At 43.0% G+C, this 19735-nt stretch overlaps 1 protein-coding gene across 1 annotated transcript in view; it reads left to right on the top strand.

The window, feature by feature from the left end:
* The window catches only part of lama4 (laminin, alpha 4), a 203573-nt gene extending 192394 nt beyond the window's left edge, over nucleotides 1-11179 (top strand). The window contains exons 39-40 of the mRNA XM_063033697.1: nucleotides 329-448; nucleotides 3474-11179. Coding sequence (XP_062889767.1) covers nucleotides 329-448; nucleotides 3474-3625 — 272 coding nt within the window. The 3' untranslated portion in view covers nucleotides 3626-11179. The remainder of the gene's footprint in view (nucleotides 1-328; nucleotides 449-3473) is intronic.
* Nucleotides 11180-19735: the final 8556 nt, after the last annotated feature.

Genomic DNA, 19735 nt, shown 5'->3' on the forward strand with positions numbered 1-19735 from the left:
GTCCATAGTGCAATAGTGTGACACTAGTGTGAAATTTTACTAAGTTCTGCTTTCCTTTGAATCAAACCAGTTGATGACATCTAATGATAATTTGTCCTATGCCTTCCTAACTGGTGGGAACTGGGTTGAAACTGACAAAGATTATCAGCAAAGTCGTGAGTTTGTTCCACCTCATGTTAACTTACCCTGTCACCCAATCCATTTAATTGGTGACATTCTGTGGTACATACCAATCATTTCCTATTTGGCTCTCAAAACTGAACCTAATGCATCAACCATTTTTGAGCAATGTATGTTCTATTAGTAATATATCTTATTGCTCTTTCAGTCATCAGAGATTCAAATGTTGTGCAGCTGGATGTCGACTCTGAAGTAAATCATGTGGTGGGGCCATTAACATCACATTCTTTCAACAAGAAGGAACCAGTATTCGTTGGCGGAGTGCCAGGTAAAGCCAATATGTAAAACTCATCTGTATTTCACTAGAAAATGTTACAAGTTGACTATTTCTAGCTAGAAATACTTGAGAAATTGTATTGTTTTAGCCCAGAGCCAACATTTTTTGCAGTGTGGAAGAACAGGGGGATCTTTGGGTCCAGACTCATAGATCCCTCAACATTGCTGCCCATATGGATGGGATTGTTAAGAAGGCATATGGTGTGCTGGCCTTTTTAATTTGGGGAATTTAGTTCAAAAGTTGTAACGTAATGTTGCAGCTCTATAAAACCTTAGTTAGATCACACTCGGGACTAATGTGTTCAGTTTTGGTCACCTTATTATAGGAAGGATGTGGAAGCTCTAGAGAGGCTACAGAGGAAATTTATCAGGATGCTGCCTGGTGTTAGAGAGTATTTCTAATGAGGATGTATAGAGCAAGCTAGGACTTTACTCTTTGGAGTGAAGAAGGATGACAGGTGTATAAGATGGTAAGAGGAATAGATCAGGTGCAAGGTGGGAAAGGCTACCATGAGGGAGCATAATTTTAAGGTAATTGGAGGAAAGAATAGGGGAGGGGGATGTCAAAGGTAATAGTTTTTCAAGGATTGGTGTGTAGATGAAGCACCCTGCCAGGGGTGGTAATAGAGACAGAAACATTAGGACATTTAAGAAACTGTTAGATAGGCACATGGATGATAGAAAAATAGAAAGGTACATTCTATTTAGTTAGACTCTTTTTAGTGAAGGCTAAAAAGGCCTGTACTGTGCTGTAATGTTCTATGCTTTTAGTGATACTACAGTACTGTGCAAAAGACTTGGGCACATATATAGCTAGGGTACCTCAACTTTTACACAGTCCTGTAGTAATTTTATGTATTGCACTGTACTGTCTCCACAAAAAAAACATATTTCATAACATATGTGAGTGATGATAAACTTGATAGTGATATGGGTCTCTATTGTGGACTGAGAGTGGGAAGGGGGCAAGGAGAGAGGAATCATGTTGGGAAACAGGGAATGGAGAAGGGATGGAGTGGGAAGCACCAGAGGGACATTCTGTAATGATCAATTAACCAATTGCTTGGAATCAAGCAACCTTTCCTGGTGTCTCAGGGCTGGATGTGTCTGCTGTCATATCAGTTCCCACCCCTGGCACTCCTCCTTTGCCACCTTTCCCACACCTATCCCACGATTCCCTACCCTTGCTATTCCCAACATTCTTTGCTCTTGCCAGACTTACAAGCCCACACCCTGCTCCATGTTGAGAAATAGAATACTGTGCAACAGTTTGGGGCACCCTAGCTTTATATAAGACTGATGCACAGTACTGTATATACTGTATATATGTGCTTGGCATTTTTTCAACTTAAGAAATGAAGAAATATGAAACTGGGTTATATTGAATAACACATTCAGACTTGTAATGATTGACTTTCAAATGCAATCAATATAGGAATAAGGAGTTCCCTTTCCTTTCAAACTCAGCATGTGTTCTCAATCTAGCCAACTTTTAATCTCTAGAACCGATCATCAGAGAGTTGTTGGCGCAGGTATTCCTGACAGTTCTCCGCAAGGAAAATTTCCCAGAAAGAACCCGGTTAAAAAAAAAAGTTGTCAGCTTTAGACAGAACCTCTAAATATTGTTCCAATCTTTGCTCAGGGAAATTCAATAACTCTCACCACCAAGTTCAGGAATGGTTGTTATCCCTCAGCCATCAGGCTTTTGAACTGGAAGGGGGACAACTTCACTTGCCCCATCACTGATCAGTTCCCACAACCTATGGACCCACTTTCAAGGGCTCTTCATCTCAAGCTCTTGAGATTTATTGCTTATGTATTCATTATTATACCTTTCACTCTTTTTATTTTTACTTCCTACCTGTTAGAGCAACAATGAAGGTCCTCCGTCCATTTCTTTTCTGCTTAGGTTGTTGTCTTTTGCACACTGGTCATCCACTCTGTTGGTGTAGTCTTTCCTTGGCTCTATTATGGTTTTTGGATTTAATAAGTATACCTGCTAGAAAATGAATCTCACTTGTATATGGTGGCAAGTATGTACTGCGATAATAAACTAACTTTGAAGGTATATCGGTGTATTTAGTTAATCTCTCCAGGATCTTGACTAGAACTGCAAGAACGAAACATACAGCTGGAGTACGGACAAAAATAAAATCTGTTATTGGGTATACAGTTGTAATATCCATTACTGTGCATATGTACTCATTGCCCGTTACATTGCTGGCATTTAGGGCAGCAGTGAAGGTCCTCTGTCTGTCTGTACAGGATTCTTCATTGCTGTTTTCATAACTGTTTTTTGACCAGTCAGGGTCGTTAGCCCTGAGCTGAATCCCCGAACCTGGAGGACCAATGGACCACTCTTAGTCTGGTCTCTACCCCTTAACCTGGTTGGCACAGGTGACCCTACCAAGAGTCAATGCCAACACTGCTCTCCAGGTCATTGAGGTATGTAAGCTCCAAACCATACAACAAGCTTGTGGTCCTCTTGGAGGATGATTGGGCATACGTTGGTAATATCCATTATTTTCCTGATCTAAGAGAGTTTGGCTCAAGTTGATGATTAATTTACTATTTCAAATCCAAAAGCAAAATAGTGCAGATGTTGTAAATCTGAAATAAAAACATGTGGAGAAAGACAAACTTAGTTAATGTTTCAGGTTGAATGATGGTCCACAATTAATGGACTCACTTTCAAGTACTCTTCATCTCATGCTCCTCGATATTTACTACTTATTTATTATTGTTTTTTCTTTTCATATTTGCATAATTTGTTGTCTTCTTAACTTTGATTGGACACCCTAGTTGAGCGGTCTTTCATTGATTCTGTTATAGTTATTATTCTATAGATGTTGAGTATGCTCACAAGAAAATGGATCTCAGGGTTGTATATGCTGAAATATATGTACTTTGATAATAAATTCACTTTGAACTTTAAAGACCCAGGAAAGTTTAAGTTACGGTGTTATTAATTTGCACTAAAGCAATTTGAAGAATAATTTTCCATTCTGTTTCCTTAGAGTCATTGCTCAGCCCAAAACTGAGAATACGCCAGTCATTCACCGGCTGCATGAGAAACTTCAACGTCAATGAAGCTCCTGTCATTTTCACCAAAGCGGCACTGGTCAGCGGAGGAGTCAACATCAACTCTTGCCCAGCACCAGCAGCCTAGTACTTGTCAACTCTGCTTCTACGAGTCATATGCAGGAACGTGAAGGAAAGCTGAGACAAATTACTTTCTCGTATAGTTTTCAGGGGCAGGGTGGGGGTCAATAATTTGTCCAAACTGATTTGGTCGGGTCACATCAGTACATTCATCCCATCAGTTTCCAGTTTGTCCATGGACTTCATTTTACTTCTCCATGTGTAATCTACTCAGAACTAATAAATGCTCTGTTTGCTCCTTCATTCTTGAAAGCACAAAAAAATCCCGTTTTGCTACCAGCTCACTACCAGTGCAGAGTGTGCCATTTTTCACAGTGCACATATACGAACAGCAGTTTCTCAAATTAATCAGATCAAATATTACTCAGAGAGCATCAATGCAACGCTCACATTTCCACTCAGGGTAATACAATGGTTCCCAGCCTTTTTTTATGCATGGTCCCCTACCATTAACGGGGGGGAGGGGGGGTCCATGGACCCCAGGGATAATAAAAAGCAATCCTCTTTATACAAACATTGTGGGCACATGGCCAAGTGGTTAAGGCATTGGACTAGTGACCTGAAGGTCGTGAGTTCGAGCCCCAGCCAAGGCAACGTGTTGTGTCCTTGAGCAAGGCACTTAATCACACATTGCTCTGTGACGACACTGGTGCCAAGCTGTATGGGTCCTAATGCCCTTCCCTTGGACAACATCGGTGTCGTGGAGAGGGGAGACTTGCAGCATGGGCAACTGCTGGTCTTCCATACAACCTTGCCCGGGCCTGCGCTCTGGAGAGTGAAGACTTTCCAGGCGCTGATCCATGGTCTCACAAGACTAACGGATGCCTTAAAAATTAAAATTATACAAACTCACACTGTGCAGTTAGGGGTAATGATGCCCTTTTGGTTTCCCAACAATTGTCTAATAGAGCTCTTCTTTTGTGTGACTTATAGCTGAAGACCATTCACCTGACCTTTACAATGAGCTGGGCTAATTATCCAGCACCTTTAATTTTAATTAGCGGGTATGTCACGCCATTCCACTTCCAGCAGCGGACTACAGGTCCATGAGCCTAATCAGAGGCATTCTAAAAGATAAAATAATCACTAAAAAAATTTGGGTCATCCTTGCTTTAAGAAGTCATAATTGTGTAACTTGCTTGTCTCAGAACTGTTAAAAACCGGCCTGCTTCTTTCACATGTGCAGTCGCCAGCTGGGTTTGCAGCTGTCACGTCACTCAAGAGCTGGCCCAAATGTTTAAAGATTTCTTCTTGCTGTGGACAAGAGGGAGGATGGGAATGGGGAGACCAGTCTGTTGAAATAGAATGATGAAAGGAAAACAAGCAAGGGGAGGTTGCAACAGCACATTCCCATTTTTGTTTTAACTTGAATGAAAATTATACGGTTTCCAATATTATTGCACAAAATACCACAAGCAAATGGAATCATTGTTGATGTGAATTACTACAGGGGGCACCTGTTCCAATCTCCCATTGACAGAACTTGAAAAGAACATAAAGATTGAAGCAAGGGTAGTCTATTCAGCCTATCATGTCTGCTCTCCCATTCTATAACATTATGGCTGATCATTTACCTCAGCACCACTTTCCCACACAATATAATATGCCTTGATTCCTCTAATATCTGAAAAATCAAAACATCTTTACTGCCAAACAACTGAACATCCACCTCTCCTTGGGGCATAGCATCCCTAAGAATCATTCCTGTCTGAGTGAAGAAATTTTTGTCCCAACTGTCTAACCCCCATTTTTTTTTTGAGATTGTGACTCTTTCTTCTCAAAAGCACAGCAAGAAAAAACACTATCCCTGCACCCAACCTCACAAACTTCTTAAGATTTCAACAAGACCGACCTTTATATTTTGGTTTCATCCTCCTTCCTTTCCAGTCCTGATGAAGGGTCTCGACCTGAAACGCTGACTGTTAATTTCCCTCTATAGATGCTGCCTGACCTGCTGAGTTCCTCCAACATTGAATGTTGTTTAAGATTCCCAGCATCTGCAGAACCTCTTGTATGTCAATGGGACGGTCACTCATTCCTCTGAGCTGGACACAACATGGGTCCAGTCTGCCATCTGACAAGTCCACCATCAGTGACTGCACCTACTCTATCACAAATCTGTCCTCCCTTTAATTTAAATTAAGTGAATAGTGCAAAAAGAGAGAAAAGAAAAGTAGTGAGGTCGTGGTCATGGGTTGCATGAGAATTCAGAAATCTGATGGCAGAGGGTAGAGACCTAAGGCTCACCACAACCTTATAGAATTGCAGCTAGATACCACTGCCTTTGCATTCACATTCTCTTGCAATAAGGTTCAACATAGCTTCTGCTTTCCTAACTCCTTGTTAAAACTAAGTAACTTTCAACCATTCATATGCAGAGACTCGGAGATTCCAATGAACGCTAACATTTCCCACTGGTTAAAAATACTCTACCATTCTCCTTTTCTACCAAAGATTATGTATTTCCTGCATTACTTTCTATCAACCATATCCTTGCCTATTAACTTAGCCTGAATACATCCATCTTCTATCCCAAACTGCCATTCCGTTTTGGATCATCATCAAATTTAAATATATTACATTTGATCCTTACCCCTCTCTTTTAGGTCTGCATCCTTCAGAGAACTTAGCAGTGTGACAAAATTTCTAAATAAAAATACACTTAAAAATATATGTATAAATATATATATATTAAGTTAAATAAGCCATGCAGGAAGACAGGAAAAAAAGAATTGGGGTTCATTGTCCATTCAGAAATCTGATGGCAGAGGGGAAGAAGTTGTTCCTGAATCATTGAGTGTGTACCTTTAGGCTTCTGTGCCTTCTCGTTGATGGTACCAATGAGGAGAGGGCATGTCCGGGGTGATGAGGGTCCTTAGTGATGGATGCCACCTTATTGAGGCATCGCCTTTTGTAGCTGTCCTGGATGCTGGGAAGGCTAGAGCCCATGATGAAGCTGGAAGAGTTTGCAACTTCAGGCAGCTTTTTCCAATCTTGTGCCCCTCTATACGGACAGTAATACAACCAGTTAGAATACTCTCCAAGGTACATCCGTAGAAATTTGCAAGCGTCTTTGTTGGCATACTAATTCTCCACAAACTCCTAGCTGTCATCATGTCCTCTTTGTAATTGCAACGCATGTTGGGTCCAGGATAGATCTTCAAAAACCTTCACACACAGGAGCTTGAAACTGCTCACTCTTTCCATTTCTGATCCCTCAATGAGGATTAATGTGTGTTCCCTTTCCTTAAGTCCTCAAGTCCTCATTCTATTCCTGGTCTTACTGATGTGTTGTTGCTGTGACATCACTCAACGAGCTGATCAATCTCACTCCTGTACTTCTCGTCACCATCTGAAGTTCTGCTAATGGTGGTGTCATCAGTAAATTTGTAGATGGTGCCAAGCCACATTGTCATGGGCGTATAGAGTACAACAGTGGGCTAAGCATGCATCCCTGAGGTGCGTCAGTATTGATTGTCAGTGCAGAGATGTTATTTCCGACCTGCATAGACTGTGGTCTCCCAGTGTGGGAGTCAAGCATCCAGTTGCAGCAGGAGGCACAGATGCCCGAGTTTTGGAGTATCTAGTCTATCTAGACTAAGACCTGATCTTAGTCCCAAAGTAACACACAAAAAATATTGGATGAACACGTCTAGGGAAAAGCGTAAACAGTCGATATTTCGGGCCCAAGACCCTTCATCAGGACTGATGATAAATACTTTCCTTAGATTCTGCCTGGCCTGCTGATTTCCTCCAGCATTTTGTGTGATCTTAGTCCCAACTACCTGCACCCTTCAAACCACTCCCAGCTAGAAACACATTCCAAACTTCACTTGAGTATCACAGTCGAAGCCACATCTACTACTCCTGCTGGCAGTTTATTCCATACTCACATCAGCCTCGGAGTGAATCTTTCACTTCTAGTTCCAGTCTCCCCAAACCTGAGGTGAAAATATTCCACATTTCTATGCATCAAAATGCTGGGAAACCTTGAATGAAAATGGAGGCCATCTTCCCATAAATGTTACCATACAGCCCTCTTCGCAGGAGCAGACTAAATTAATCTGGGAACCAGGGTACAATTACATTGTTCTGGTCACAAACTGAATTATAAACCAACAGGTGTTTGGGGCACAGATACAATGTGAAATCTTTCCATTAATATTCTTTGGACTAAGTAAAGGCAGCATTTTTTTCTCAGCTGCTGCTGGCTTCTGCTTTTTATCTGATATTAAGACTGAAGGAATATTGAATCCTGTGGGGCCCTCTGGTGGCAAGCCTGCACATACACGTTGTCACTATTCTATAATTTTGCAACCGGAATATAATGTTCTGACATCTGCATTGCCATTTATGGCCTTTCAAGATATGTCTGAAAAGTGTAAACAGTCGATATTTTGGGCCCAAGACCCTTCATCAGGACTGATGATACTCTGCAGCACCAGAAACCCGGTATTAATAAGTTAAATAGCTTAAAAAAAATCCTTTAGAAATTCCAGCCTTTAAAAGCCTTTCCCAAATCAGAAGAAATGTGTCAACTCAAACTGTGCCTCTTTCTCTGTTAGAAAAATAAGATAATTGCACAGCCATTAACGGAGTGGTTAGCACCACACATTACAGTACCAGTGGCCGGGCTTCAATTCCCGCTGCTGCGCGGTACGTTCTCCCTGTGACTGCGTGGGTTTCCTCCAAGTGCCTGGGTTTCCTCCCACAGCTGGGCGGTAGGATAATTAGTTGTTGTAAGTTGACCTATGATTAGGCGAGGATTAAATCGGGATATTGCTGGTGAGACAGGTCGAAGGGCCGGGAAGGGCTTATTCCATGCAGTATCTTAATACATCGAATACATAAATAAATATACTTCAAAACAGAATTTCATGCAGTGTCCTCCAGGAATCTTTAGAGATTGGTTCTGTGGAAAATGTGGAGGGAAAAAAAAACATATCTAATCCTTGTCCTTAAGTAGTTGTTCTATTTGTCTCATTATATACCACATGTTCTTATAAACTCCTTCTTTATCTCTGCTCTGTACTTAAATTAATATAAAATGTTCATGGAACAAACTGTTTTATTGGTCAAATCAAAGCACAATTTATCTTCGTAGTAACTGATCCCACAAGCACAAAATAAACAAGTAAACAAGTTCTTTAAATAGGCATTAATAAACCTTTCTAAAATAAGATCTTTCATATGGCCATTTCGTCTTGTGACTCAATATTGGTATTGTTCATATCTGGATCCTGCAACTTCTGTGGGACAACAATAGGTTCAAGTACAAGGAGACTAAATTCAAATAAAAACTCGAGGTTTTATAAGAATATTTTTACTTCTAATATGTAACTTTTGTTTATTTTTCCAGTTATCTTGTAACTGAAAGCTTATCTATTGAATACCAATTGATTGAGAAACAACCATGAGAATAAAAGATTAATTTGACTGAATATTTTAATCAGAATCAGATTTATTACCACTGACATATGCTGTAAAATTTGTACAGTGCAATCCATAAACTATATAGCACTGCAAATTACAATAATAAACATATTATTGTATTTTATAGTATATGTTATGTACATAAAAGAAGTAGGGCAAAGAAAGAACTAAATTTGTGAGGTAGTGTGGATTCATGGACTGTTCAGAAATCTGATGGCGGAAGCGAAGAAGCTGTTGCTAAATTGTTGGGTGTGTGTCTTCATGGAAAGTTCAGGCTGAGGGACCCAGATACTAGGGAACAAACCTACATATACCTATCCCAAAACAATGTGATATGATCTGTCAGAAAAAATCCAATAAATTACAGATAACCTTTTCACTGAATTATTGGCTGTCACTCCTGCACATATAAAATATACAGCCAGCCTTCCTCCAAAAATAAAAATGACTTTTGGGCACTTGGGAAATATACAAATGTAAACAGTTATGCTTTAAATATCTGTCGGTGAAGCTGTATTAGCAACAATGTCCTAATAAATTGTAAAACCTGATGTGCAAATTTTTTCATTGTGATCTTTCATTTGCAAACATTGTGCAGAACACCACTGATATTCAAAGAGATGCTGCAACTGTTTCTGAATTCTTATTCCTTCGATCTTCCAGTCAGTATGTTAGAATCCAGAAGGGTTGATGAGAACATTTTATTTTGTTTACTAATATAGGGCTAGAAGAGCCTTCTCTGACCTTCGAGTCACGCTGCTCCAGCAACCTCCAACAAACCCAATTAACCCTAGCTTAATCACAGGACAATTTACAATGACCAAGTAACCCACTCAATACAGTCTGCGGACTAGGGGGGAAACCTGTTGAAAAAACACATATTCCACGGGGAAAAAACGTAGGGAGTCACCTTACAGAAGGGACCAGAATTGAACTCCAGACTCAGGAACTCCCTGAACTATCTATACTTGCATCATGCTAACCTCTATGCTATGTGCTACAATGGGTGTAGGATTTGATGGATGATCAGTGTGGCTGTGTTACATCTTTCTATGACTCCAGTTCAAATAATGAGTTAATGGAACTTTGTTCAAATTAGAGTACAGCATCAAACTTTGCATGAGATTAAGAATTTGGAGTTGGGCCGTGTGGGTGCGGCCAAGACCACAGTGGAGTAGTCCAAGTATAGAGCCACACAGCACCATAGATTTCAGATGCCTTCACAACAGGTCAGAGGGGAAGAGTCAATTCAGATATGATAATGATTGAATAAGACTGACAAATACTGAATCAGACCAACAGAGCTATTATTAAGTTCAGCGGTTTTAGAAATAGATAAATAATCACATCTACTGGAAGGTTCAAGAGATACAAGATGTTGATGTTGGAAATCCAGAGTAACACACACAAAATGCTATAAGAACTCAGCAGGTCAGGCAGCACTTACTGAAAGCAATAAAGTGTCAAAGAGTCCTGATGAAGAGCCGTGGTCCGAAACGTTGACTCTTTGTTCCTTTCCATAGATGCTGTCGGACCTGCTGCATTCCTCATGCATTTTGTGTGTGTTCCTCAGGTTATCAGGACAAGCGGGAGAGGGAGTAGCAAATCATAAAAGATTTGTTTCCAATCTTTGATGATAGAACACAAAATGCTTGTTGAGCCAAAAAGACTGACACTTCTGTACACCCTCCTTCAAGAGGGCATGTTCCGGGGAGGGGAGTTAATGAGAATTTATCCCTATTTCAATGCCAAATCCTATAATAGCCCTTGAAAGTTTTGTAACTAAGGTTAATTGATGTCAGAAGAGGAGACTAATGAACCAACCTCTGAGCAACTTAATGTGGGTCTATGAGAGTAATCATAAGATCCTGAGTCACTCCAGGATTTTGGCCGGACAAGGTGTAACAGAGAATCTATCCATGGCACAAATTTGACGCAATTCCTGGATCATTTAATAACTGCAGCAATAATAAGAGTTTAAAGTTAATTTCTCATCAGTCGTTTTACTGGCAAATAGACTGGTAATCTCAAAGGAGGGTCACCAGTTATCAAACAACTTTTCAGACGCAAACGAAGAAATGATGACACTTAGCGTCTGGCACCAACTTCAAGATTTCATTTGCTGGAACTGAATCCCAGGTGCTGATGCAATGAATTGTTAGGAAGCCTGTCCACATTGCAGATTTGAAGGTCTCCCCATGGTAACATAGACATCAATAGGCACATTCGTAATTGTCAAGCAGTGACTCCCATTGCATCTTCTAAGTTGCCTGTGGAATCCAATAATGCCAATTAATACATGTTCTTTTAAAAAACAATTGTGGGCACGTGGCCAAGTGGTTAAGGCATTGGACTAGCAACCTGAAGGTTGTGAGTTCGAGCCCCTGCCGAGGGAACGTGTTGTGTCCTTGAGCAAGGCACTTAATCACACATTGCTCTGCGATGACACTGGTGCCAAGCTGTATCGGCCCTAGTGCCCTTCCCTTGGACAACATTGGTGTCGTGGAGAGGGGAGACTTGCAGCATGGGCAACTGCTGGTCTTCCATACAACCTTGCCCAGGCCTGCGCCCTGGAGACTGAAGACTTTCCAGGTGCAAATCCATGGTCTCGCAAGACTAACAGATGCCTTTATTTATTTATATCAGACAGAAACAATATCAGAATTATTTTCCCCTTAATCACAAATAATGGTCATGACAAACTGCTGAAAACTGTTTACAAAAATTAGGACAATATAAATATCATCCTGATTTTAAGACAGATGAGCAGAATTAGTCTATTTGGCCCATTTGGTCTTCTTTGCTATCCCATTATGGTTGATTTATTATCCATCCAACCCCATTCTCCTCCCTTCTCCCTGTAACCTTTGACTAATCAAGAACTTTCAATTTCTCCTTAAATGTACCCAATGAATTGGCCTCCACAGCTGTTTGTGACAATGAATTCCACAGATTCACTACCCTCTGACTAAAGAAATTCCTCTTCATTACTGTTCTAAAGGGAAGTATTCTGACGCTCTGCCGTGTTTCAATTATTTTGAAATTGTTTTAATAACGGTATAGAAAATGGTTTAAAATTTTTAAGTCATTCTATTAACAATTTTAAGTAGCTACAAAACTTGTGATTAAATACAAAAACAAAGATGAAGAAGCTGAATATAGGTTCTGCAAGAACAATCATTGTGTATTCAGTATGTCTGGAACCTTACCATTGTGCTGATATGACACAAATACAGACTTTTTCTTGCCTGCAAATAATTAATCCAGGGGCATAGACTTGGGTAGGAGGAGTGACGAGGTCCTTCAAAGTGAACGCAGGGTGTTAGATGCTAAGTTGAAGAACAGGACCTCCAGGGTTGTGATCTCAGCATTGCGACCAATGCCACATATTATCAAGACCAGAAATAGGAAGATCATACAGTTTAATATGTGGATAAGGAGATGGTGCAGGAGGGAGGGCTTCACATTTTTGGATCATTGGGCTCTCTTCCTGGGGAGGTAGATCTGTACAGAAGGAACAACCTGTACCTGAACTGAAGGGGGAACTAATATCCTAGTGGAAAGGTTTGCTAGTGCCGTACGTGGGAATTTAAACTAGAGTTGCAGTGGGATGGGAACCAAAGCGCCAGAAGATATAGTGGAGCAGTTGTGGAAAAAGATGTAGTTAAGCCTACGTACAAAGTCAGGAATCCAAATGTCGAGCATGGTGGGACTAATTTTCTTAGCTGCACATTTTTCAGTGCCAGAAGTATCACAGGAAAAACAGATAGGCTTAGGACATGGACCAGCATGTGGAGTTATGACACTGCAGCCATTAGTAAGACTTGGTCGCAGGAGGGGCAGGGCTGTCATCTCAATATTCTGCAGTGCTGTTGTTTTAAACACGATGAAGCTAGAGAGATTGAAGGGGAAGGAGTGAAATTACTACTCAGGGAAAATGTCACCGCAGTACTCTGTTAGGACAGAATGGAGAACTAATCTAGTGAAGCTATATGGTAGAACTGAGAAATAAGAAAGATATGCCCACGTTAATGGGATTATGTTATAGACCACCCAACAGTCCATGGGATTTAGATGAGCAGACTTGTTGAGAGATCGCAGACTGTTGCAAGAAACACAAGACTGTTATAGTAGGTGATTTTAACTGAGTTTATCAGATGTGTTCGGTAAACTTTCCTTAATCAGTACATAGAAGTCCCGGGAAAGAGTGCAATACTTGATCTCCTCTTAGGGAATGTGTCAGGGCAGGTGACAGAAGTTTGTGCAGGGAAACACTTTATATCTAGTGATCGTAATGCAATTAGTTTCAAGATAATTATGGAAAAGAATAAATCTAGTCCTCAGGTTGAGATTCTAAATCGGAGAAAGGCCGATTTTGATGGTATGAGAAAAGATCTGGTAAGTGTGGACTGGGACAGGCTGTTTTCTGGCAAAGGTGTACTTGGTAAGTGGGAGGCTTCCAAAAGTGAAATTTTCAGAGTACAGAGCTTGTACGGTCCTGTCAGAGTAAAAAGGAAGGAAACCTTGTTTCAAGAGATATTGAGGCCTTCATTAAGAAGCAAAAAGGTAGTGCATAGCAGGTTTAGGCAGGTAGGAAGAAATTAGGAACTTGGAGCGTATAAGAAATGCACGTAGCACTAAAGAAGGAACTCAGGAGGTCGAAAAGAAGGCATGAGGCTGCACTAGCAGACAAGGTGAATGAGAATCCTAATGGTTTCCACAGATTAGTGAGCAAAAGGATTGCAATGGACAAGATTTGTCCCAGGAAGATCAGGGTATGTGTGGAGTTGAAACAGACAGGGAAGATCTTAAATGGAGTTTTTCATCCTGTATTTACTCAGGAGATAGACACGGAGTCTATAGAAGTGAGGCAAAGCAGCAGCAAGGTCATGGACCCTATACGGATTACAGAAGAGAGGGCATCTGCGTTTTGAGGCAAGTTAGGGCCGATAAATCACTAGGGTCTGACAAAATGTTCCCTCAGACCCGGTGGGCAGCTAGTGCAAAATTTTCAGGGGCCCTAGCAGAGATATTTGAAACGTCCTTAGCTATGGGTGAGGTACCTATGGATTGGAGGATGGCTAATGTTGTTCCGCTGTTTAAGAAAGGCTCTAAGACTAAGCCAGGAAATTATAGGCCAGTGAGCCTGACATCAGTAGTGGGGAAGTTATTGGAAGGTATTCTAAGGCACTGGATATACACGTATTTGGATAGACAGGGACTGATTAGGGATAGTCAACATGGCTTTGCGTGTGGCAGGGTTTTTCAAGGAAGTTGCCAGGGAAGCTGATGAAGACATGGCAGTGGATGTTGACGACAAGGCCTTTGACAAGGTACCGCATTAGAGGTTGGACAAGAAGGTTCAGTCATTTAGCATTCAAGGTGAGGTAGTAAATTGGATTAGACATTGACTACGGGGAGAAGCTAGAGAGTGGTAGTAGATGGTTGTGTCTCTGACTGGAGGCCTGCAACAAGTGGAGTGCCATAGGGATCGGTGCTGTGTTCGTTGTGGTTTGTCATCTATATCAATGATTGTGATGATAACGTGGTTAACTGGATCAGCAAATTTGCAAATGACACCAAGAATGGGGTGTAGTGGACAATGAGGAAGACTTGCAGTGGGATCTGTGAGGTATTGTACTTGAAAGGGCCAATCAGAGAAGGTCTTAAACAGTGAGTGGTAGGGCACTGAGGAGTGTGGTAGAACAGACAGATCTGAGAATACAGATCCACAATTCCTTGAAAAGATTATAAAGAAAGCTTTTGCCACATTGCCCTCCATAAATCATTATACTGAGTACAGGAGTTGGGATGTTATTTTGAAATTGTTGGTGAGGCCTGCTTTGGAGTATTGCCTGCAGTTTTGGTCACTTACCTACAGGAACAATGTCAATAAAATTGAAAGAATACAGAGGTAATTTACAAGGACATTGCCAGGACTTGAGGGCCTGAGTTTAGGGAAAGGTTGAATAGGTTACGTCTTCACTCCCCAGAACACAGAAGATTGAGAGGAAATTTGAAAGAGATGTACAATATTGTGAGGGGTATAGATAGAGAAAATGGAAGCAGGAATTTTCCACTGAAGTTTGGTGAGACTGCAACTAGAGGTTAAGGGTGAAAGGTGGAAAGTTTATGGGGAACACGAGGGGGAACTTCTTCACTCAGAGGGTGGTGAGAGTGTGGAATGAACTGCCAGCACAAGTGGTGCATGTGGGTTGGATTTCAACAGTCAAGAGAAATTAGGATAGGTACATGGAGGGATATTGAGGGCTATGACCTGGGTGCAGTTCAATGGGACTAGGCTGATTCATGATTCAGTATCAACTAGATGGGCCAAAGGGCCTGTTGCTGTGCTGTAGTGTTCCACGACTCTAGGTAGAAAAATGGATGAACCTGTTTTAGAAGTTTACTAGCTGACCCCAGGGATGGGGGAAGGTTCATCATATCATCTATCGTGTCACCTCTCATGCTCTTTTGCTCCAAGGAGAAGAACCGTAAGGCATGGGAGCAGAATTGGTGCACTTGACCCATCAAGTCTGCTCTCCCATTTCATCACGGTGGATGAAATGGAATGAGGTCCCTCCCGCTCCCCCATTCTTCTCAACTCCAGCAACTGCAGGTCCAGAGCTCCAGTCCACTTAACCTATCCTCATCAGAAATGCTCTCTAATCCAGTAAGCACCCTGGTAAATCTCCTCTGCAGCCTCTCAGGGCTTTCACATCCGTCCTATAATGAGAGGACCAGAACTGAACACAATGGTCAGAAACGGCACGTTCCGCCGAGTGAGCTGGCCGGGCTCCCTGCTGGTCACTGGGGGAGCGGAATGCCGTCGACCCGCAAACTCCGGCCAGCAATCGGCCCGGAATTAACAAATGAGACCGGTCTAGCGACATACGCGAGACACGAGAGACAGTCTTACCGTCCGTGACGAGGCGAAGGGGGTATCTCGGCGCACGCCTCCAAGTCTGAGGCGGAGCCTGGACGCTGCGGCGTGGAGCCCGCTTCACCCTGACGTTCCACCGACATCGAACAGTCCCCCGCCTCCGGCAATCTCCGGGACTGCACAGCCGTCAGCTCACCTGTCATGTTGTTAGCCTACCAGCTACAGCTGGGATGGTGGGAACAGAGCAGAGCGTTAAACACAGAGAAACCTCATGTTCAACACATCTCACTCAAAGGCGAGAAAACTTCCATTTATTTTAGCATACTTTTTGAAGTAAATATTTTGAATAGAAACGTGTTATCAGGATCTCCCTTTGTGGATAAAGACTCAGTTCCTTCAACAATTTGATGTTAACTTTCCTAAAGCATGGAAAACATTTGTGTTTCGAGTCCTAAACGAGCCACTCATTCATCCAGATTATTTTCAGCGTGTTCCTTTGCTCCTCCCAAAACACGCAGCCCAAAATAATTACTTCTGCCGCGGGAATGAATCTGAATTGCGGGCGCGTATGCCGCGCAAACATTTAACCAGACCTATCCAATCCCAGCCTGGCTCATTAGACAGCCAGTCCAAAACCTGTACGCAGTTGGTAAACAATTATGCAGACAGAAGGGGTTGGGTTTAGGTGAGAATGCTTGCAGATGGATCGTGATATTTGGCGGACAACAAACGCAAGTGGGAATGGAGCGACGTCTTCCCAAGGCACAACAGTTCCAAAAAGAAGGGTAGGAATATTAGTCCTCTACCGCCGGAGACACAGCTTCACTCAGCTTCCAGTATTATGAATTTATAAACACGGGGATTTCTGTAGATGCTGGAAATCCAGAGCAATACACATGCTCACAAAATGCTGGAGGAACTCAGCAGGTTAAGCAGCCTCTATGGAAACAAATAAACAGTTGACGTTTCGGGCCGAGAAAGGGTCAGGAATTTGTGCACATCACCTCCGGCAAGGTCCCCTCCTCCTTCCCCTTTTCCTATGTTGTACTCTCTTCTCCAGCTCTTTACCTTTCCTATTCACCTGGTTTCACCTATCACCTTCTAGATATCCTCCCTCCCCTCCCACCCCGCACCTGTTTGTTCTGGCATCTTCCCCCTTCCTTACCAGTCCTGAAGAAGGGTCTTGCCCGGCAACGCCGACTGTTTAATCATTTCCGCAGATGCTGCCTGACCTGCTGAGTTCCTCCAGCATTGTGTGTGCTGGTCTGTAGTTCCAACATCAGCAAAATCTGTGTTTAAGATTTGCTGCTCCGTCCAATTAGTTAAATTATTAATAAATAAATTATAATTATTGATATAAGATAGTATTCATTAATAACCTTCTATTCCATAAAGCACGGAAGTTATACTACTTCATCAATGAACAAACTGGCAGAAATTCCTGATGAAGGGTCTCGGCCCGAATCTTTTATGGATCCCAGGAGTTAAACAAGCGCGTACAGTGCCTCTTCCCGCCCACTCCCACGTTTAAAGTTATTGCTGTAACATACTGTGCCGTACTATTCTATGTTCTATTCTGCTCAGTGAAGGCATCATTACCATAAGAGAGCCCTCTCGGTCAGTGTAGTGCGGGGTCCGGTAATGAAGAGACGCGCCGCTACTGCCGCTACAGCACCTGTCCGCCGTTGGGCTGAAATGTCTCTCGCGGGTTCATGTGTCACAAAGACACTTTGTTGTTGCGTTAGCGCCGGCTCCCGGGATAGCTGCCCTTTACACAGGAACTGCTCCGGAGATGTATGGCTTTGATCGGGATCTGTTCAAAAGCCCGTGGCATGCTCGGTCCCCTGCTCCAATGGGTGTTAAGCGTGTGTGGTATCCCTGGCTCCGCTAATCTCGCACTCGGCCGGTATTACTCATTGAACCCCAGACCCTTACACCCTACTTGGGAGCCGGTCCCTCTCAACCTAAGCTCTCTTGGGTGAAGGTGTTTCCTGTCCAGGCTGCTTCTGTATACATCCCACTTCCTCACCTTTCCTACTAACCAGACGGTGATCCATTTTGCCATCCAGAAACAGGGGGTCTACCATGGGGGTCTCTCGACGCGGATTCCCGCGGCTGCCTGTACGGAATTTACACGTCCTCCCCGTGACCTCGTGGGTTACCCTAGGGTGCTCCAGTTTCCTTCCACAGTCCAAAGATGTAGCGGTCGGTCATTGTAAATTGTCCCATGATTAGGCTAGGATTAATTCGGAGGATTGCTGGGCAATGCGGCTCCAAGGAACTATTCCGCGCTGTAAATAAAGCTATCTTCCTTTACATTGGGGACCTGGGGTGAGTCACATTTCTTCCCCTTTTTGACGTTTGAACAACTGAACCGCTTGACCATGTCTCCATGCTTTTTTGTGCTATCGAGTTGCTGCCACGTGATCGGCTGGTTGGAAACACTCACAACACACTGGAGGAACTCAGCAGGTCGGGCAGCATCCGTGGAAAAGATCGGTTGACGTTTCGGGCCGGAACCCTTCGTCAGGAAAATTGTATTAACAAGCAGGTAGACAGGTGTACCGAATAAAGTGGCCACTGAGCGTATTTCTTCAAGTCGGCTTGCGTGCACAAAGCAGCGAGTCCTCAGGATTCCGTTGCTGAGAACGGGCCATAACCCGATCTCTTTACAAGCCGGAAATAACTAAATCTAAGCGCAGGAAAGGATTACCGAAACTGCTGCGACTGGCGCAGGCATAGCGATTATCTGCCGATCTCACTGACTCAGAGACTGAGTGAGGCTTCATCCGCCTTCTCCCTCGCTTGGTCTCACCTATCACCCGCCTGTTTCTACTCTTCCCAACCCCACCACCTTCCTACTTTGCCTCTTCCCCCTTCCTTTCAAGTCCAGATGAAAGGTCTCCACCGAAAACGTCGATTGCCGGCTCCCTCCATAAGTGCTGAGTTCCTCCAGCATTTTGAGTGTGTTGCGCACAGCAGTCCTCCAAGAGAACCACAACCTTGTCGTGGTTTGGTGGAGACTTGCGTGCCCTCAGTGACCCGGGGAATTATACTGGCTGGGTCAGGGCTTTATGCTTTGGCTCTTCGTAGGGTTACCCATGCCAAACAGGTCAAAGGTTAGAGGAAAGGGGAAGAAATGTGATCTAAGTGACTTTGACAGTGGAATGATTGTTGGTGCCAGATGGGGTGGTGTGAGTATCTCAGAAACTGCTGAACTCCTGGGATTTTAACACACAGCAGTCTTATACAGAATGGTGTGAAAAGCAGAAACACATCCAGTAAGTGGCAGTTCTGTGGGTGAGAACACCTTGTTAATGAGAAAGGAGGATGGCTAGACCGGTTTAAGCTGACAGGAAAGTGAGAGTAACTCAAATAACCATGCTTTACATAATGGTCTGCAGAACAGCATCTCTAAACGCACAACACATCGAACGTTGAAGTGGATGAGCTACAGCAGCTGTAGACCTCACCGGGATCCACTCCTCCACTTACTGCAATAAAGTGGCCACCGAGTCCATATATCACTGACCATCTTTCCAGTGGAAAGCTTCTGAAACCAGAATGTTTCTCTAGACCTGGGGTCCACAGACTCCTCGCCTAATGGTCGGTGTCCATGGTATAAAAAAAGGTTGGGAACCCCGGCTCTAGTGGAAAGCATATGATCCGGACGGAGTGTCTGGCCAAGTACTGAAGACCTATGCTGACCAACTGCCTGGTGTATTCATGGACATCTTCAACCTCTCACTCCAGCAGTGTGTGGTATCCTCCTGCTTCAAACAGGCTTCAATCGTACTGGTG

The sequence above is a fragment of the Mobula hypostoma genome, chromosome 2 (assembly GCF_963921235.1).
Source record: "Mobula hypostoma chromosome 2, sMobHyp1.1, whole genome shotgun sequence".
NCBI classification, from domain to species: Eukaryota; Metazoa; Chordata; class Chondrichthyes; order Myliobatiformes; family Myliobatidae; genus Mobula; species Mobula hypostoma.